This window comes from Zeugodacus cucurbitae, chromosome 3 (genome assembly GCF_028554725.1).
Source record: "Zeugodacus cucurbitae isolate PBARC_wt_2022May chromosome 3, idZeuCucr1.2, whole genome shotgun sequence".
NCBI classification, from domain to species: Eukaryota; Metazoa; Arthropoda; class Insecta; order Diptera; family Tephritidae; genus Zeugodacus; species Zeugodacus cucurbitae.
Genome location: NC_071668.1, coordinates 42156190 through 42177058, shown reverse-complemented (window position 1 = coordinate 42177058; position 20869 = coordinate 42156190). Strand labels below are relative to the sequence as shown.

General features: G+C 32.8%; 2 protein-coding genes and 2 long non-coding RNA genes across 6 annotated transcripts; 2 read left to right on the top strand and 2 right to left on the bottom strand.

Annotated features, from left to right (window-relative positions):
* Positions 1 to 526: 526 nt before the first annotated feature.
* On the top strand, positions 527 to 7045 carry LOC105220180 (galactosylgalactosylxylosylprotein 3-beta-glucuronosyltransferase S). Its single transcript, XM_011196593.3, has 6 exons — positions 527 to 963; positions 5255 to 5527; positions 5709 to 5968; positions 6021 to 6372; positions 6430 to 6632; positions 6688 to 7045. The coding sequence occupies exons 1-5, from the start codon at positions 723 to 725 to the stop codon at positions 6489 to 6491; spliced, it is 1188 nt and encodes a 395-aa protein (XP_011194895.1). The 5' UTR covers positions 527 to 722; the 3' UTR covers positions 6492 to 6632; positions 6688 to 7045.
* A 4232-nt stretch (positions 7046 to 11277) lies between these two features.
* Positions 11278 to 15793, bottom strand: LOC105220182 (UPF0430 protein CG31712). 2 transcript variants are annotated; one of them, XM_029045672.2, is made up of 5 exons: positions 15449 to 15793; positions 15234 to 15393; positions 14360 to 14560; positions 14027 to 14110; positions 11278 to 11540 (listed from the first exon to the last, which is right to left on the bottom strand). In XM_029045672.2, exons 1-5 carry the CDS (start codon positions 15688 to 15690, stop codon positions 11373 to 11375), a joined length of 855 nt encoding a protein of 284 aa, XP_028901505.1. In that variant the 5' UTR covers positions 15691 to 15793; the 3' UTR covers positions 11278 to 11372. The 2 variants fall into 2 exon arrangements, with proteins under 2 accessions (XP_028901505.1, XP_011194897.1); XM_011196595.3 differs by having other exon boundaries at positions 15458 to 15789.
* A 1757-nt stretch (positions 15794 to 17550) lies between these two features.
* On the bottom strand, positions 17551 to 19249 carry LOC128920418 (uncharacterized). Of its 2 annotated transcripts, XR_008470477.1 has the most exons (4): positions 19165 to 19249; positions 18889 to 19046; positions 17945 to 18452; positions 17551 to 17870 (listed from the first exon to the last, which is right to left on the bottom strand). It is a non-coding gene; the product is annotated as an uncharacterized LOC128920418 (long non-coding RNA). The 2 variants fall into 2 exon arrangements; XR_008470476.1 differs by lacking the exon at positions 19165 to 19249 and having other exon boundaries at positions 18889 to 19157.
* A 722-nt stretch (positions 19250 to 19971) lies between these two features.
* LOC114805114 (uncharacterized) lies at positions 19972 to 20563 on the top strand. The gene is made up of 2 exons (XR_003753214.2): positions 19972 to 20189; positions 20249 to 20563. It is a non-coding gene; the product is annotated as an uncharacterized LOC114805114 (long non-coding RNA).
* The last annotated feature ends 306 nt before the right edge of the window (positions 20564 to 20869 follow it).

Sequence of the window (20869 nt, the reverse complement as noted above, 5' to 3'; positions counted from 1 at the left end):
GTGAAAGCAACAACAAAGTTATCTAGTTGAATTCGTACAGGAGAGTATCCGGATACCTCATTAAAAATGCTATCACCGCTAGTTGAGTGCTGCCAAATTTTGTTTTATAGATGTATACTATTCACAATGGTAAAAACGTCTCAAAGGACACATTTGAGACAAAAATGACAATTCAAATATATATGTTTGTTGCTTTTACTTTGAAATACATTTCAATTTTTTAAATAACACCTAAAACATAGACGCAGCTCGAAACAAAGGGATACACAATTTTTTGTGCAGATTTAAGTATTTCTCCACCTAAGAAAGTGGTTCAGCACTATTTCGCATGATAAAGAAAACATTTTAGCGCAGGCTTGCACCATAAGTGCTGCCTGATAGTGCGTTCTTTTGGCTTCCCTATAACGCTTAGCCAATCGATAACAGCTAATATTTAATATCTATTTATGTGTTGCACGTCAGACTTTAAAATTTTTGTGAAGAATAAATGCTAACACAACACCCTAAATACTACATTAGTACAAAAAAAAAGGTTCTACTGTACTGTGCCAGAGGTTTTCTACTGTATCACTGTGGTATCGATTACTTTATTAACATATGACTTAAGGTCGTCAAATTATTTGTGAGTGAAAAATTGTTTGAAAACAAATGGAGTTTATGATGATATGGGTTGATTTTGATTATTTTTTGATGTTTTCGTGTAACTAAAATTATAAAGTATTATGACGAACCTGTTGACTCGATATAAACAAGCAGTTCGGAAGCAAAATGTTTATTACTCCAAAGGAATTGCTGGCGAACTAGGAATGGGTGGAGAAAGTTTGTCATCAAGACATGCATGGACTAAAGGCAGTGCAATTCGAAAAGTTGGTGTACTTTTCGTTGCCATTTGCTTCTTATTATATGTTTTATGGGGGACTTTGACTGTTACTATTGCTGACTCTACCGAGGACATTCTCTCAGGTAATTTTAAATAAATCTAATGTTTTTTTTGACAATAGGTGAAGATATACTAAACTTAAATATTTACTACAAACTTTAAGTTATGTGATTTGATCGAGTGTGTACATATGTAAATTATAAATTTATGTTTGATAACCCACGGTCCCGGTGTTGGCTCAACCAGAGTTTTTTTTTTTTTTTTTGAAGCGCGGCCGACAATGCAAAAAGTAATTATAGCGCGAAAGAACTTGTCAATCAATCACATAACACATGAATCAATGCATAAGTGTTTATTTTGGGCTAATTAACATAAAAATGGTCTCAAATCTTGGCGCCCCATTAACTAAAATCGTGCCGTAAATTTGGTAGTAATGTGTCATTTATTATTGTAGCAACAAAATCGGTTTTCTTCTATAACATAACATTATATAATGAGGAGAAATTTAAATTTTATACGAGGCACATTTTAAATAGGTAATTTAGTATAAACTTTTTCAAATGTCTATCAATTAGAAGATATATATGGAATGTTGATGTGGGATGTGATCGAGATCAATTAAAATAAAATCTTTTATTATATAAAGCTACGCTGCTGGAAAAAGGCTAATATTTTTATGTCACGTATCTATATTATTCATTTAAATAAAAAAATCAAATTTAATTTTAAGAATATTGCGCATTTATACTGCGAGGAATTGCTGCAATGATGAACAACTATACTTAATATATCCGATCAGGGTTATATCGTCCTTTAAGGAGTACAGATTAAACATTAAAAATCATGTCAAATTTGGATACAAAAATGTTTCAAGAGGTTAATCTTACAGTACGAACAGTAACTTCTTTCTGGATATTGTAAGGGGTTAAACCTACATGGATAATCGTTGCAACAACAACAATGATCTCAGTGCATATCGCTCATTTACTTGAATAGTGTCACACCTCAAAAAACACGATTTTTGAGTTGAGTATGCAAAAATGTGCGCAATTTCATCGTCCATATTGTATACAAATTTCATTCCGATGCACAGAAAAATAAGCGGTGAAATAAGAATGTGCCGTTATTAAACTTGTTATGTCGCAATATTTTTTAACCACAATAACGACACTTCTCAGTTCTGCCAGAATTAGTTATACTTTTTTTACGACACAACAACATACATATTTTGCGTTACAACACATATTGTCATAGGGTGAAGTTGGTTTTCTTTTCCGAAAGAACGACATATTTTGTGTTGGCACGATATTGGTGAAAATTAATTAAATTTTTCATATTGCTTTTTTTCAGCAAAAACTGATGGCAGTTTTCTATATTTGCTAAATAAGAGACAATTGAAATCTTTAAACCTATGGTCCGATTTCGGCGATTTTTAGAATGGGGCTGCCACACTATAAACATAGTATTTGTGCAAAGGTCTGCACCGATATCTTAACTAGTGCTTACTTTATATATTGTAAAGTTTCATTGAAATCGGTCGAGTAGTTCCTGACATATGGTTTTTGACCCATAAGTGGGCGACGCCACGCCCATTTTCCATTTTGTAAAAAAATCTGAGTGTAGCTTCCATCTGCCATTTCTTACATGAAATTTAGTGTTTCTGACGTTTTTAGTTAGTGAGTTAACCAACTTTTAGTAATTTTCAACCTAACCTTTGTATGGGAGTGGGGCGTGGTTATTATTCGATATCTTTCATTTTTGGACTGTATAAGGAAATTGCTAAAAAAAACGACTGCAGAAAGTTTGGTTTATATAGCTCTAATGGTTTGCGAGATATATACAAAAAACCGATTTGGGGTTGGGGCCACGCCCACTTCCCCAAAAAAATTACATCTAAATTTTGTTTCCATAGCTTTATTTATGGCTTAGTTATGGCACTTTATGTGTTTTCGGTTTTCGCCATTTTGTGGGCGTGGCAGTGGTTCGATTTTGCTCATTTCAAACAACCGTTATGTGAACAAAACTATAATACTCTCTTTAGCAACTTTTGTTGCGAGAGTATAAAAATTAATCGCTAAATGTGTTGCTAAGCGCATAACTCGAGAACAGCTGAATCGATTTCGCTAATTCTTATTTTAGAACATTCCTTGAAGTACAAGGAGAGAAAAATAAAAAAAGTTGCCTTAAAAGTCTAAAATCCATACTTTTATAATCTCCCATACAAACAATTTCTAATCTATAGTTATAAAAATGAATTGAACCACCAATTGGGAGAAAGGAATAAAAGCCCTTTTTTTGACGAAATATAATTTTACTCATATTAGCACTTTTCAATCGTAAAACTACGCGTCAGGTTGAAAAAAGAAATAAAAAGGTCAAACGCCATTGTAATACTAGCGGCCAAAAAAAAAGCAAGTTGGAGAAGGGAAGTAATGATGGATTTATTTCTTTCTTTCAACTAACAACCTTTTGTCATACAATTAAAGGTCATTTTAATTTGACATTTTTATTTTTTTTCGTTTTTTATCGTTTTGATAAAATATATCAATACTTTCCGGTGCGAGGACATTCCTTTTTGCAATGTGATCGTAATTTTGGAACAGCCAAGAGACTTATTAGAAGAAAAGATAGAATATACGTACCTGCTCAGTACAAAAACTTGATTTCAGAAGCTAAAAGTAAGGGATTTTTGGTTGAAGCCATTAATAAAGAGAACATATTGAATTTTAAAACAACATGGCAGCTGTTCTACAAGAAGCCCTGCAAGTCAATAGATAAAAGTACAACTTTTAAAATATCAAAATATAAACATTTAGTACACTTTTATCAAAATTACACACAATTTACCCATATATTCGGCATAAAGTCCACTAGAATAACAAAAATCATCATAACCTATTTCACTAATTTTCGCCACCAAGGTAGGAATAGGGGCACCTGTTAGTAGGCAGATAAACGGTACATTCGCCCTTGAAATTACTCCTAAATAGCAAAGCTGATGAACTAATCACATGCCTAAAATCACCTGTTTTGTGGCACATAAGAAATAGCCAATTAACACTACATACAAATCTCTTTGCATCAATATCAAATTGCAATTGTAGAAGCAGTTGGAAATGGTAGGGTCGCAGTTGACACCTCGATGGATTAATAATATTTCCAAAAGATTTCTGTCACTTCATTGACTCGAAAGAGAAGCTTATTCATCGTGTTTTTCCTGACATGAAACCACAATATAATAACCATTGAACCATGGCTGATTGAATTACCTATTTTGGTGGTAAAAAACAAAGATGTCGATGATCTCAATGTGACAATTTAGAATTTCGTTCCAGGAGAGTTTACACAGCTACAAACCAGGACGTGGTAGTCAATTATCCCACAGACTATTTAAAATTGCCTGGACGATCACCACACACTTCGCAATTAGAAGTAGTGTGAGTTGTCATCATGCTGCGTAACATAAATCAACCTCGACTTTGCAATAGAACAAGACTGGCTGTGAAGAAGGTAATCAATATCGTCACCGAAGCCAAGATGGAGCCAGCTATGAAATTTGCTTATTTGTTACATACTTAAATATAAGATTAAAAAATACAACGTTTAACAAATTATGATGATTTACGCTTAATACAGATCTTAGATAGAATTGTTTCGCTATATTGAAAAATTTAATAATTTAATGTATACCTTAGCCACAAAAACGTGTGGTCGGGTCTGCTAGTAAATAAATAAATTGCGATGTTATAAATTTTTCGGTTACACCCTATCCATTCTATTTATTTATTACTAGCTTTTTCCCACGACTTCGTCCGGAACATGAAAGAGCAAAACTCCCAGCAAAAACCATAAAAAAATCACTAACTCAATTCAATTTTCTGCCTACTTTCTATCCCCTAAGTACGATGACGTGATCATTTTGATCTTATATCCGTTTTTAGGTAACCATCTATTACCTTACTAAATTTCATCAAAATCCGTTCAGCCGTTTAGACGTGAAAGAGCAAAAGTCCCAACAAAAACGACTAAAAATCACCTCAATCAACTCAATTTAGTTATCTGCCTACTGCCTACCCCCCTAAGAACGATGGCGTGATTATTTATAGCCTATGACCATTTCTAGGTTATCATCTATCACCATACCAAATTTCATAAAAATCCGTTCAGCCGTTTAGGCGTGAAAGAGTAACAGACAGACAGAGTTACTTTCGCATTTATAATATTAATTTATTATATAGAGTGATCAACGTAAAATTAAATTGCAGTAATTTTTACAATATATTTATTAAAATATTTTACATTTTATGTATATTTATAAATAAAATAGTTAGTTTATAAAGTTGTTTCGATAATTAAATATTTTATTATTTAAAGATGAGACAGTGCATACACGGCTCAACGAGTCTTACCTGGTTTGCAACGAAATTTTTGTTGATCATCGAGTTTTTGTTCAGGACCACCGACTCCACGATTATGAAACTTTAACTATGATATATTTCGTGACGCCCACATATCCTAGACGAGAACAAATACCTGAGCTCATTCGGTTGTCAAATACATTACTTCATGTACCACGTATTCATTGGATTCTTGCAAATGATCATTATGCTTGCAATGCTTATCTTGACGGTTTACTCAGAAAAATTGGTAAGATATCTACAAATATGTTTGAGTTAAAGGTCTGATCAAATTATTTCACCAAGCATTGCGTATGTGTGAGGGAGCGTCGCTCGCATATTGTCGATGTCGATGAAATTTTTAATATTTGTATTTAATGATATATTCAACAATTTACGGTAAGTTTATAACTCTTAATATTTTATATTAGGTTTACCTTTTACGCATTTGGCAAGTCCTATGCCAGAATCTTATCGTAAGAAGAAGCCAATGCCTCGTGGTGTAGCAAACCGACGGGCAGCAATGCAATGGTTACGGCAACGAAATATCACAAACGGAATTCTCTATTTTGGTGATGATGACAATACATATGATTTAAGGTTATTCTCTGAAATAAGAGATACACAACGCGTTTCTATGCTTCCTGTAGGACTAATTGAAGAGTACGTAAGTGGACCAGTTGTAAGAAAGGTGAGTTTTAAATGGATTGTTTTTCTTAATTATTAATTGCTACCATCGATAGGGGAAAGTTGTTGGATTTCTAGATTCATGGGTAGCTGATAGGCGTTGGCCAGTGGATATGGCAGGATTTGCAACGAACTTGGCATATATGGCTCTGTATCCAAACGCTAGCATGCCTTATAAACCGGGCTATGAAGAGGACCTTTTTCTACGCAGTATCCGATTAAATTTGAATATAATTGAACCTAAAGCAAATAACTGTACAGAAATACTCGTTTGGCATACACAGACGAAGAGTCATGAGCGAACTACTCTGCGTATTAGCAACAAATATCTCGACGATCGTTCAAATCTTGGCGCACTCATAAGATCATTGAATGAAATGGGTGTCGCACACTATTCAGATAACGAGGGTACATATACACAGACTCATTTTGCAAAGTTGACATTTAAAAATACTTTTATTGCAGGACAAACGGCTGTTATAAGCAAAAATGGAAAAGCTAAACCAATAAGCTTTTTTTTAAGCTGAAACTAATTTTATTTACATAGATATTTAAAACGTACCTGGCACGCTGAAAAGCCATTGTTTGAACATTACCCTGTGAGCATTCTCATAAAGTTTGAGAATAGGGAAAATTCGATGGATCAGATCCAGATCATACGTGGAATTGTAAGCAATATTGTCATCATTTTTAGTGATTTGTTACATGGTCATTATCTTGCAGATACGTCGTTTTCTTCCTCTTCTTAAGATTGAATACAATTCTATGCGATCAAAAAATATATTTGTTATAGCTTTGCCAGTTGACTGATGCGTCCTTCGGGCTACCTCGGTCAACTTCAATTTGCGGTTGTCCAAAATTAAGTTGTGAATTTATTCTTGCTTCCGTGTTTAACATACTTTTTAAAACAATCGATGCGTTCCTTGTTTCCGGTACTCATACGGCTTATACGAAGGGCAAAATCCAGATAATCTTCATCGAGCAGCTTTTAGAGACCAATTATTAAAAAATAATGTTTTATTAATTCACATAATCTATTTTGCTTTTGTTTTCAAATAAAACCTTGTCATTTAAAATTCGACGAATTGTGCAAAATGTATACTCATGTCTTTGGAAGGTTCATTTGAACTTGCCAACATGCCTGGTAATTTTTTATGTATAAGGGTTAATGAGCTCAAATACTCAATAAAAATAAGAAATATTTAAGATATGCCAAAATAAACTATTTGTTTGAATTTACATACTTAAATTTTAAAACTTTAGACGAGTTTATCTCAAAACTCAATGAAATCGGTGGTAGCTCAACTATATTTTTCGAAAAGTTAGGGGCTATCCATAAATTACGTCACACCTTGAAGGGGGGGAGGGTATCATTCAGAAGTGACATTGTGTGACAAGGGGCAAGGGGGATCAAAAGCTTTTAGTACGAGAGCCCACGACCAAAACCATGTCTCATAGCAATACGGCAAAAACCCTATAAAATCGTTAGATTGTATGATTCTGAACCCGACTAGGCGTGTAGTAACGGTCGAAGTGTAGCAACTGCGTGGTAGGCCATTTCTGCTGTGTCAATAAAAAAAGACAGTCGGTATTATAGCAATACGTCTGATAGTGAAAATGTACATAGATTTTATAATTGTATTACGTAAAATTTTGTTTTCAGACATTTCTGCGCGTAGCATATAGCCTGAGCGCATTTTTGAAAATGGCAACAAATTTAACCGACCTGTATCATAGCAATACGGATAATTTTTTTTTTCAACTTTTCGTATTGCTGCCAGGATTACCAAAAACCTGTTTTCAGACACTTTAAGTGTAGCATATACTCCCAAAAACGAAAATAACGTTTCGGAGTCGCCTGACCGACGCCTCTGTTAAATGTTTTTTTAAATTTACAGCCTTCATAGATATTCAAAAATCTCCCTTGTCTATTATAAGTACTTTGACAGATTACAGATATCATAGAACACACTGTTTTACTCCTCCACTCGCTCACTCCCACTAAATTCTAATCAAAGTGAAAACAGGCCATTACGCTCCTGTCTCTTTCTTTCTATTATACAGCTCACTCGCCAGCTGCTCCAAACGTTGGAATGGTATCTGGGTATCGAAAAGTTGTCTGATAGAGAAGGTGCTACACTTAATTTGTCTGATATAAATTTTTTGCACATGTGGACAACTTATTTTATCACGTCCAACAATTTTCAGACATATTGCTATGATACCGATCCGTAAAATTTGTTAACATTTTCAAAACGGTCTCAAAATTTAATGCGTTCACATTTTCGTCTGAAAATTGTTTTGTTCGCATCAAATAACCAAAATTTACTAATAAAAAAGATTTTCAGACGTATTGCTATGAGACATTTTTTTTTTCTAATTTTTTATTTTTGTAAGTTATTTTACGGGTTTGCGCTACACCACTAACGTCTGAAAAATATGTTTCCGGTATCTCAGAACTATCATTCAACTACAGTCTGCAAATCAGACATATTGCTATGATGCAGTTCTGTAAAATTCTTTGACAATTTTGAAAATTCGGTCAGATCAAACGCTACGCGGAAAATGTCTGATATTGGTATTTTCGAGTTCAAGATAATCGTATCTATCGATTTGATGCGGTTTTGGCCGTATTGCTATGAGACAAAAATTTTGGTCGTGGGCTCTCGTACAATATCACAAATATCACATTTCAAAATTTCGGGCAATATCGTTTCCCGCTCTGCTGCGCTCCTGGGTGCTAGACGACTGGCTGCTCTGTACCACGCCGATCACGCGCATGCTTGCGTATGCATGCTTGTTGTTGTTTGCAAGACTGACAAGTGCCGTCGCACATGCTTCGCGCCGGCGCAGTGACTTCTATTTGTTCCCATTGTTTACTTGGCAATCGTCTTCTGCCGTGTAACAGTCATAAATTTCTAAGTCGTAGTATTCTGAAGTATTTTTAATTAGCATAATTAAGTATCTATTATTTCTTTACTAGTCATTCGTTGTCTCTGTACTTTAATATTTAACTAAATGTTGATTTTATTAAAGTTTATTCAATAAATATAAGAATAAATAGAATAACCTGTTTTTTTATTTTATGCTAAATCCATAAAATTGGAAAATGGGTGACGTCACGTCAGGGGGGGGGAGCGGTTAAAAAGTCCTTAAATTCGTGTGACGTAATTTATGGATGGCCCCTTAGTAAGTGAGTTTGAGTTAATTTTGCACAAATCTTTTTGAACTAACATTCTCTAGTAACAACAAATCTTTTGAAGCCAAAAATAATGTGTTTTTAAATATTGGTTTAAAGGAATTTAAGTTAAGACAATTCAACTGCAGATCAACAAAACTAAAATTTTGTATTACGAAATTGATCCAATTTTAGTTGACGACATTAGACTGGCGATGTATACGAAGGCGGTTTTAAATATTATGGAAAAACGTATTAGAGCGAAGTGACTAAATATAAGCGAAACGTTTCATAATTAATATTTTACTTTACTTTTTTAAAAAGTGTATTTACGGTTGTAGTGTGTTTCATTATGTTCGCGTTACTAACATAAACCCGGTTTTGGTTTTTGTTGCTTCCGAATTGCGTCTTGCCTCGCACCGCTTCAGGATACTTCTCCATCAGTTCAACTATATTTTTTTACAATCTTATTAATATACATAGTTGTAAAAATCTGCATATAAAATTTGTGTTGAACATTTTTTAAATTAATTTTACGAAAGTTTAATCTATAAACCTTCAACTGCAATATTTATCGCGAAAATTAAACCAAAACAGTTTACAAAATTTACTTCAACAAATAAACAATTCAACGGTGAGAAAGATAAGTCATCGAAGCTACCAACTCAACAGCATTGAGGATCAACTGAAACAGAAAAAGCAATAGCACAACAACAAATCATCAAACGGGCGGACGTCAAATCAGAACACAACACATGGTGACTGTGTACCAAAAAGAATGGGACCATCTGTCCAGATTGACATTCATCGCTACGTTAATATAGAAAGGAAATCAAGTCGAATAAAGTCAGCGGTCAATTCTAAAAAAAAAAAAATTAACCCGTCACGCTTATTACCAATAAGCTTGAAACTTTAAATGGCAACAAATTTGCCTTATTAAGCAATGGTTCAGAGGACGATGCGAAGGGTACCACCACAGTCGTGAAGTTCAAACCGCCTCCAATGTATTTGAGCGAGGGTAGCTCTAATACTATTGATGACACTAACAATTTTTATATAGTGAAAAAACGCGATATAGATGAAACAAAAATACAGTATACAGTATACACTGATAAAAGTTTTATGGAAATAGCTAATCTTTAGTCAAATAAAAACTATTATTCTAACCAACTGAAGAACTCGAAGGGCCTAGCTGGTGTTGTAAAAAGTATAGAGACTTTAAGTAATCCATTATTTAATTTAAAAAATTTGCTCCATCGTAAAATTAACGTTAAACACACACCACATAAAAGAAATGCACTGGTACAATGCAGAACTGCCAAGACTATAGGCATATCAAATCATATTGCGCTCTACGCAGTGTTGATTATTTACACCCTACATCAAAATATACTGTTAAAAAAGAGGAATCAAATAAAAAATGTAGAAATATTGGAGGAAATCACCTACAAACTACAGTGGCTGCCTTGGAGCGAAAATATAGGAATCACAGACCAGAGTTCGAAATCTGTCAAATCCATCTAATCAAAATATTAAAACTATGATTCTAAACCTTACCAAATGTATGAAAATGTTTGTGTCTACTATGCAAAATATGATCCAAGAAACTAAATATCGAAACAATATTATCTAAAAAGTGAGTTTTCTAAATATTTGTATATGGAATGTCAACGGTGTAAACCAGCACAAATTGACATACATTTTTGCGAACCTCAGAATTGAAGCTGAAAAATATTTTAAATCACCACAATAGCAATGGTATCTGTTGTTAATAGGTTTTTGCAATGTTGCAACTTTTCCTTTTGGAGGCAACATTAGAGCATTATTAAATTTATGATTTTTTTCATCGAAGATGTTTGTGGCGTTGCTTTTATGAACTTGCGTTCATGAATGAGAACGTTTTTGTTGTGTTTACTAAAAAATTTTGCATCGTCTATTGGCTTCCATATTGACTTATGATGTGCGGACTTATGATCATGTTGTTTAAGACGTGGGCTGTTTCTGTAGTACAATGCTTGTGATTTTAACTGTGGACATTCTCTGCTACACGGCAATAAAATTTTATAGAGTTTAAATATGTAGACAATTAATTAAATTTGCTGCGGAAAATAGTAATAATCATTAATCGTAATAAATATATTATTGCATATTTTATTCTATGTAGTTATACTATAATAATGAAATATTTAAATTAAAACTTAAGGTAGTAACATAATTAAATTAAATTAAATCACGAGGCCCCAGGTTTAAGAGAGAACGAGAGCTTCGGCCTCGAATTGTTTTTTCCTAGTATCATTTTTTGTTCTTCTTTGACACGCTTTTCTTCTTCTTTACGCATTCGTTGTCGTTTTTCTTCCATGAGTCGCTGCTCTTCTATCATAGCTAATCGTTCTTCAGCCTAAAAAATACAAAAAACATACATTCAGGAAAAAATTATGTAAACTGAGATGATAAATATATAATAAAATATTTATAAGTGTAAAATGTGTATATAGTATATGAGAGATGGGGTAATTCCAGGACCGATTTCATTTATTTTTTTCATTAAGCTACATTATATCATTTAATTTTGTCAAGACTTGAAGATATCTCGCACATTAACAGATAATTCCATACGTTATAAAAATCACGGAAAGTCTAAAAGCCTTAACCCTTTATGATTTCATGCAATTCTCGTTATTTAAATTTTTTTTGACCAGCGGTGTTTTCAATTATGTAGACTTATTTGTTGAGCAAACTTACAGTTACTTTTTCTGTTATGAACTGTGCACGTGTTCATTAAGTAGGCATTCTCCGCAGAGTGAGTCAAAATCGTTTCGCGAAAAAAGTTTTACAAAAGTGGTTATACAATAAGTGTTCAAGTGAACTATAAAATCAGTCATGAGAAAAATGTTTAGTTTATTTATAATAATTTCGTTGTTGCCTATAGGTAACATCCTGTAACTAATGAACCAGGATACAAAGTACTTTGCAATTTTTATCAATTCATATTTGAGTTAAGACTAATATACAGTGGAACTTCCATAACTCGAAGATCTCCATAACTCGAACTCTTGAAATGACAATAGAAGGCAAATTTCATAGTCGAACTTTTCGACCAGCGCATAATACAAAATTTAAAATTTTACTATCGAGGCACAATTTTATATCGTATGAAGGAGAATAAAAAATATGATATTGCTCTAATAAACTTCAAACTTCTTGAGCCAAACAATAGCAAAGTGCAACAAACAAAATTACAGAATACATGTTTTAACGTATCTACATACAACTTTATGCGAAGTAAATTAATAAAACTGCGTAGAAATCTATTTTTTACAGCTTTTTGAAAAAATTATGCTTATTTAATTTTTTTTTGCAGATTATGGTGATTCGAGTTTGAGAAGTTCCACTGTATATCTGTAATAAAAAAATCGTAGTTCCGCCCATTTTAATTCGGTCATGAGAGGGTTAATATTGGGTATATGGGGACTAGGGAAATGTTTATCTGATTTACCCATTTTTGGAACAGATGCACATTATTAGAGGAAAAAGATTCCCTCTGAATTTCTTTAAAATATTGGAGAATTTTACCAACATTTTCGGTAAGAAATTATTCATTGGCACTGTGGTCTTCAAGTTCGTTATCTGCGGCCTTGAAAATGTATAGCCCGATCTCGATGCAGTGTTTATGCAAAAAAATTTGTTCCGGTATCTTCGTTTGTTCTGGATTTAAATATTGCAAAGTGAACGAATCAGATAGACTTCAAAATATATACTTTTATTTGAAATAGGTGTGGTCGTAAACCGATTTCACCAATTTTCTATCGGTATCAGAAAATAGTACGTATCAAATATAAACTAATAGTTCTTGAGATATGGTTTTGACCCAAAAGAAGCGAGTTATATACAGATAACCTATTAGGGAGCGAAGCTACGCCACACTATTATACTCTCTGCAACTCCCTGTTTAGAGAGTATAACAAAAAAAGAATTTAAATGCATATACACATTATTTTTAATTATGTATTTTCCCCAGATTATTAAAAATCTAAAATAATAAGTTTTTCGAGTGGTTAGTGCATTTAATGCAAACAATTCCAAACAAGGCCCCAAGAATACGGACGTTCAGATGTTTGAAAGAATCTTACCATTGTCGAAGTGTCAGTAAATTGTGCTCTCACTCTTTATATGCGCATTCAACTTTAGAATGGTCCATAAGTGTCTGAATTCGATGGGCAAATGTTAGTCTTTGGTAGTAAAGTTCAATTGAATTAAGATACACACAATATTGGACTCCCAGAAATTTTGCAACATGATGATTAACAAAATACAACAAACAATCTCTGATAATGAATTTACATTCGAATGACACTGTTGTGGATTCTCATGAAGTTGTCAACTATGTTCTAGAAAAATCTATGTTCTAGGAAAATTTTATGGTGAAGTTGTACTTCTACCATGAATACCAATGATTCCTTCAGATTCACTTATACCTTCCAAATATTTAGAGTATTCAATCCGCCTAGCATTTTCTATGACCATTTATAAAGCACGAGGTCAAATAATGACAATTTGTATTTAGAATATTTTTGATTTTTGCAAGGCCAGTTAAGTTGCGGGTTCCAGGGTTGGGAAAACATCGAAATTTTTGGTTAACAAAAAATATCACATATTAACTTATATAATGTGCACAAAGTCAACCAGAAAGGAGGTCTGGACTGATTTCATATACTTTTAGCGTTAAAATTTTCTCGATAATCATCGAAATTAGGTTTCATTAAATATAATTCGGATACTCGCTCTAAACCTTATCACATATCAAACGCCTTTAAGTTGTTGTTGATTTATAATGTAATTTCGTAGATTGATATAAACAAGCAATATACTCTGAACTTTACATACCAATTTCCGTTGGGCTTCTTCTATTCTCCGGTTGTTTTCCGCAAATATATCTTCCAGCTCCTCTCTTTTCTTTTTCTCGAATTCCTTTGAAATAAATATACAAAATTATGTTAGTTTGTGTGTAAAGTCATACATCTATTTTGAGATTGAGTTATAAAACCAATATGTAAATATAAAATAATGTTGCCTTAAGGCTATATTCTTATAAAATGATAGTTGTCGGTGAATAATTTTTCAGATATTTAAAAATACCAATGTTAAAATTTAGTAATTCAATAAAGAACCGAATATATTTCATAATTGAGAGTAAAAAATATAACTAAACATATATACCTCTCGATGTCGTGCTTCTTCGCGAATTTGCTCACGTTGCTTTTCCAGTTCGAACATCAGTTCCATCTCCATTTCAGATTTGGCAGCTTCTACTCGACGCAGTACTTCCTTTTCAATCTCATCTTTCCGCCTTATTAACTCTTCTTCTACACGTTTTTTAACCAACAGCTCAATGCGCTTACTCGTTTCGTCCTTAATTAACTAATAAAATACATAAAATTATTTAGTGTTTTGTTTTAAAATATGATTTCTCTTATAATATGATACGATTCTATAATGGCTCACGTCGACGAAGAGTATTTCTGAAACGTGATAGTATACGTATACGTATTCAAACTCCAAAACCTAATTTTATGTATACTAAAATAAGGGGTAAAAGCAATAGAAATAACAAAAAAAAAATTATGATAACTAGAGATTTAAAATATTGATCGTTACAACCAAATGTTACTTTAGATGGAAATTATATCGAAGAATAACACCCTAAAAAAGTGCTTTCATGGCATGACCAAATATTTTTTAGTCCGTTACTATTACAATGCAGGCAGTTGTTGAAGATGTTAGTAGCTTCTCTATTCTGGTTCAGCACTGGTCTGAAGTGTTGATTGGAGTTGGATCGAGTCTTTTAGTACACATAAATGGATAACTATTTTAACTTACCGACCCAAAAAGCTTTCAATCGCCAAAAAGAATATTTTGTTAATTTTAAAATTTTATTTAATTATTGGTTTAAGGAATGATGGTACAAATTGATAATCTTTCAACGTTATGTTATTTTTTTTAAATCAGTTATCACAGTTATTTTTTTATAAGTGTATACCGGGTGAATGCCATGTAGAAGAGAATAATGAAGCAACTCTTTAGCAAACCTTACCTGCCGCTCTTCATCTTCCTGACGTCGTATTCTGTTGACTTCTTCGTCACGATCTGCTTCAATTTCTTTCAGTCGTTTACGTTTTCTTTCAACACTATAACTGTAATAGTCTTCCGAATCTTGACTGTCACTAGAACTATTGGCTACACACGTCTGTTTTCTAAAAAGAATGGACAATTTTAGATAGTACATCAGAATATATGAATGCCAAGTACAATGAACACCTATATTTTGAGTGCCTAGTTCTCCGAACATCTTTTTCAAATTCATAATGGTTTATAGAGTCCTTGCATTTAGTTTTTTTACTAATAGATATAGTATTCCGTAATTGTTCTTCAGACCGATCACTTCCATGCGCACCATTTTTACGTCTATCGCGGTCTTTCCCTCTTTTTTTATGTTTGCTTTTACGATGATGTCGCTTTGAAGGGCTCCGCGACGAACGAGAGCTTCCCATATTTAATATTTTAAAGAAGTATGTACAAAAGTAAATACCAGGTACATCTAAACACAAGTTCTTAAAAACAATACTGTGTTAAATATTTTGTATGTTTAACTTGGAAGCACTTTTCATTAAGCCAAATGCCTTGTGTCATTTCTAACAACGAAATCATTTATTAGGGTGTGTACATTTAATCCAACCTCAACTTTAATAGCTGTTTAGAATTATCGAAGTAGATTAAATAATTAATGTATGTGTCATCGGTTTAAAAAATTTATATATTAATATTGGCACAAATTATTGTATATATACAAGCAGATTAATTATATAGTCATGATTTGGTGCATTAAAGTGGCCATACAAGATACACATACGTGTCCTCAATCGGTATGCGTTCGCAAGAGATTTATGGGCTAGACAGACAGCAAAGTTATTCCCGATTAACTGCGCTTTTAGTCAGTTCCAATTTTTTTGGGTGACAGACGGCAGCAAAGGCAAACTCCCATAATAGCTGATTGGCAATAATATTGTAACGAAAATGGTACCAGAACAAACTAGAATTGACTATCGAAATCGATAACTTGCCAAATCTATCTAGACATCGATTTTCGTAGTTGCCAGAATGTTCGAGTGACGATAACATGCTAGCAATCGACTATATAAGGGCTGCCGGGCTGGCAGCAAGACACAGTTCTGATAAGAGAGTTGTCGAGTGAGGACAATTCTAAAGAGAGAGTTGTCGAGCAAAGTGTAAACAAGTTATAAGTTAGAGTTGTAAAGTAGCCCTGCAAGACGGGTAGAGTTACTTATCTTATAGTATGTTTACATATGAAAATAATCTCGTTCTAAGCTCGTTCAATAATCTAACCGTTTACATATAGCCAAATGAGATTATCAATTGTCAAATGTGTTGCATTTGTTGTTGTATTACACATATTTCTCTCGCTGTCGGCCATTGTTGTTTATATTTTCATTTGACATTTCTCCTTTTCTTCGCAAAATTATCGATAAACCTAGGAATAACACCGAAAATCTAGATGTATAAAAAGAGATAATTGTATAATCTCGGATTATCCAGAGAGAAATTTTTTATGGGAAATCTCGTTTCTTAATTATAGATTATCGAGTTAAGCTCGTAAATGGAGATAATATCGTTATATGTAAACATAGTATTATGGAATATTGGTCACCGGTAAAGAAAACTTGTATTATTATTTTGGTATCTTTTGTTCTAGCAGCAGGAAAAAAGTTACCATTTCTCCTCTTTTACGGCATGTCGGTGTGATTATCTTGTTCGCTCTCTCTCATTGATTTTGGAGCCAATGCTGCATATGTCTTTCTGCTCTAATTTTTCTTTGTTTTGGAAAGGCATATGTCATTCTGTGGTTAGAAGAGCCCCCTGTAGTAGTTTTTTTTTAATCAGCCATCTATAGGTGGAGACTGTTCGATTTATCATTTTCAGGGTAACCCTTTAATCACAGGTATTGGTCATTTGTTGGGTCACCGTTTCGTTACTTAAATTTGGTTTATTGGTCTCCATTGGTCTTCATTCTATAGGTCACCTACTTTTCCGTTTAAAAATTAAAAATTTAAATTGTTTTATTTTTATTTTTATTTATTTATTATAATTGTATGATATATTTACATATATAAATTAGTATTGTACAAAGTGAACTTTTTACAAACGTTTTTGCAGCTATTTATACATTGATTTTTTAAACGTTTTTGCATTGAATTTTTATACATTTATATTTATACATTGACAAAATTTACATATTTTAAAAATAAAGTTAGTATTAATTATTAAATTTTTACTTTTTACATATTTCATATATAAATTTAGTATTAATTATTACATTTTTATTTTTTTGTAGTTGTTGTTATGCAATTCAAATAAAATCCCATTACTATTACGAATGTTATTAGTATTCGAACATTCATTTGTATAATTTAATAATATTTTACATCTAAATTATGAATTAGCAAATGAATAAATTAATACTAAATGCGAACGATTTCCTTATAACTATCATGTAAGGATCCAACAAAACTAATGAACCAATATTGTTTGATATCAATTCCACACAATCCTATCCCATATGTACATCATAAAAAGGTTCAGCTCGTCGGAAATAGGTTGTGCAACTGCTAATTTAAATGTCCGATGGGATTTGTTGTTGTCTTGTTCATCATGCCTGAAAAATATTAGAAATAGAAATTGTTATTAACGATTAGAAAATATGAATATATTTGTATTCGTAGTACAAACCTAAGAAAAGTTGTAGCTATTGTAATCCTCCATTTGTGCAAAGTATTTGTGTTTATAGTCTGAATAGGCAATTGAAAAGTAAAGTCCTCTCTCGTTGAGCAAAAACTAAACTCTTCAAGTCCCTCATCATTTCCGTCCTACTTTATGGTGCAGAAGCGTGTACGGTGTCAACATTCGATGAGACGGCACTAGGAGTTTTCGAGAGAAAGGTTTTGCGGAAGATTTATGGTCCCTTAAACATTAGCAACGGCGAATACCGCAAAAGATGAAATGATGAGCTGTATATGTTGTTCGACGACATAGGCATAGTCCAGCGAATAAAAAGACAGCGGCTAGCTCTGAAAGTTTTCGATGCAGTACCCGCTGGTGGAAGCCGATGAAGAGGGAGACCTCCACTCCAATGGGTATTACCAATTGGCGCCAAACTGCCAAAAGAAGAGATGCGTGGCGCGCTGTTGTGGACTCGGCTATAACCGCGTAAGCAGAAGAAGATTTGTGTTTTCAATATCTGAAATGGATAATGAAAATATAAATAATGCTAAAAAACAAACGTATGTAGATATATATATGTATATATATATACAGAGCTTAATGCTTGTAATAACTAAACAACCTATTAACATCAAAATAAAAATTATTCTAAATAAATATTTTGGACACAATGCAACAGATGCATTATTGTACATACACACATATGTACATATAATAAAAAAAGTTCTCCTAATTAAACATACAAGAAATTTTTAAAATTTTATTTTACACCACTACACATGCAGTTTTTCAGTTTATCACACATACACAATACCAACTTTTTGAAGTTAATTCGAGCGTACATGCAAACACAAACATGCGAACCCAAAAATAGAAGCAGAAGGATTAAGATCATCATGATCATATTTTTATTACTCTTTTCAGATATTTGCAAGCTTCGGAAAAAAACTTACCATCTTAAGTTCCCACGGGGAATCCTACCAGCAGTTCTTCAACACATACAACGGCAATCGCTCATCAATCGTACAATATAAATTCGAACTAGAATTCGCCGTATCATGGAAGAAGCACTCGTGGTCCTTTGGGTCAGGAAGTAACAAAAATCATGCACCTAAAAATACAACACAAAATATTCTACAACAACAGGTATTATTGAAATGAATTTAATTGCAAAACTAAAACAAAACAATAATTTTGATATTCTTATTATTTAACAGATATGGTATTACTTCCCATCAGAGATCTGCATTGAGTAATAATGAAATTAGTGCACAAACTCATGAGCCAAACAAATTGGTGTAAATGAGTACTAATACAAATATCAAAAATGACAAAGACTCATTTCCACCAAACCAAAAAAAACTCATAGTATTTCTACACTTATATGTGCCGTCAATTTATGACTCAAACGAGCGTATATTAAAAATTTCATTTTACTCACTTGTTCATTGGTCACGATGAAAATAAACTTGAATGAGCTCGCTACACTGATCGGCATGAGTGGAATTGTGACTTCGTAGCTGAGCACGAAAGTAAAGATACCCAGTAGGAACTTTGTCACATTACATGTTTCATTATATCATTGAACATGCATTTTCGTGCGTCTTTATTTATTTTCAATACATTACTATTAAAAGAAATATATTAGAACCTAAAAGTATTAACTTTACTGTCATTAATTAACTTAAAACATTAAATGTAATACACGACATCAAAGAACAAAACACATCGTTAGTCATTTCCCGCAGGGCACTTTTGCCTAGCGGCGGCACAGCCTTCGTCAGTTTTACTTTGATCCTATTCGTATCACTTTATTTATTTAGCTATACTATTGGTGTTATTTTGGTGGTATGGCTCATTTTTGTTTAACTTGACTGAATTATTGTCTCATGAGACAATTGAGCACTTCAACGATACGTATGAAGAGAAACTTACTCATTTTTCATGTTCTCGCTTTGTGTGCTGTGCGTAAATGTGTTTTAGTGGATCTTTGTGTTTGATGATTTTTGACTTATATGCACTAATACTTCTTTTTGTGTTACTCAACCAATGACTCAAAAAAGGGAATAATTGCAGTTCTCTGCTTCCCATGCTTATAATAAATAATGGTGGCCAAATAGTGTAACATGTGCAAGCCTTTAACCAGCAAGTAATCACTACTCAGACAACAACACCGGCAGTTGCAGCAACAATTAATACATATTCAAACTCAGAATACAAGTCGAAATCGAAAACGCAACCGGCAAATAACAAGGTTTGTTCTACGAAAATAGATATTTAATTTATTTCTAACCAACTAAAAATATTTTACAGGCATCGGATGATGTACAACAAATTACATCGCACTTTTGGAGTAGCAGTTGAAATAATTTTCGGCGTGCCTTCTATGATGCCCTTGGATCTACGCAATGGATAGCTCGGTATATACAGTAGAAAACATTTGGTTTGATTACATAATTTTTCATAATTCTACACACCACCGAGGCGTACTTGGGTTGTGTGCTTCGCTTTTTTTGCTACAATTGTGGCAATTACGCTGTTGTGCTAGTATTTAATCTTCACAAAAATGTTAATGTCCGATGAACAGTACTTAAATAAATATCAAATAAAATAATTTTTTTTAATTTATATTAAGATTATTTTAAATTATTATTTATTGGTAAGTTAGTTATATTTTATGTAAAAATGTATAATGCCATTCAACTATTTCTAAAATATTGTATTCAAATAAATACATCCGTGGGTTGGTGCATTTGGCACTATAAAATTTTAAAAGATACGATTACTAAGAAATACTTTGAATAATTTTCACTAAATAATCTTGAAAGAGTATGTAGATAGTGCTTCGCAAACTTTTCAAGCCTTGGCCTTCAGAGGAATTAATTTGCATATTTTTATGTGGTTATATGTATAATGTATATTTCAAAATCCACA

Bases quoted from the DNA above. Each gene is read 5' to 3' on its own strand.
- LOC105220182 (XM_029045672.2), bottom strand. From the start codon at position 15,690: ATGGGAAGCTCTCGTTCGTCGCGGAGCCCTTCAAAGCGACATCATCGT. The intron at 14,111-14,359 runs GTATATATGTTT...TTTATTTCAAAG, and splicing joins AAGAAGCACGACATCGAGAG to GAATTCGAGAAAAAGAAAAG. The intron at 11,541-14,026 runs GTATGTAAAGTT...TGTATTTTTTAG, and splicing joins AAGAAGCCCAACGGAAATTG to GCTGAAGAACGATTAGCTAT.
- LOC105220180 (XM_011196593.3), top strand. From the start codon at position 723: ATGACGAACCTGTTGACTCGATATAAACAAGCAGTTCGGAAGCAAAAT. The intron at 5,969-6,020 runs GTGAGTTTTAAA...TACCATCGATAG, and splicing joins GTGGACCAGTTGTAAGAAAG to GGGAAAGTTGTTGGATTTCT. The intron at 6,373-6,429 runs GTACATATACAC...CTTTTATTGCAG, and splicing joins ACACTATTCAGATAACGAGG to GACAAACGGCTGTTATAAGC.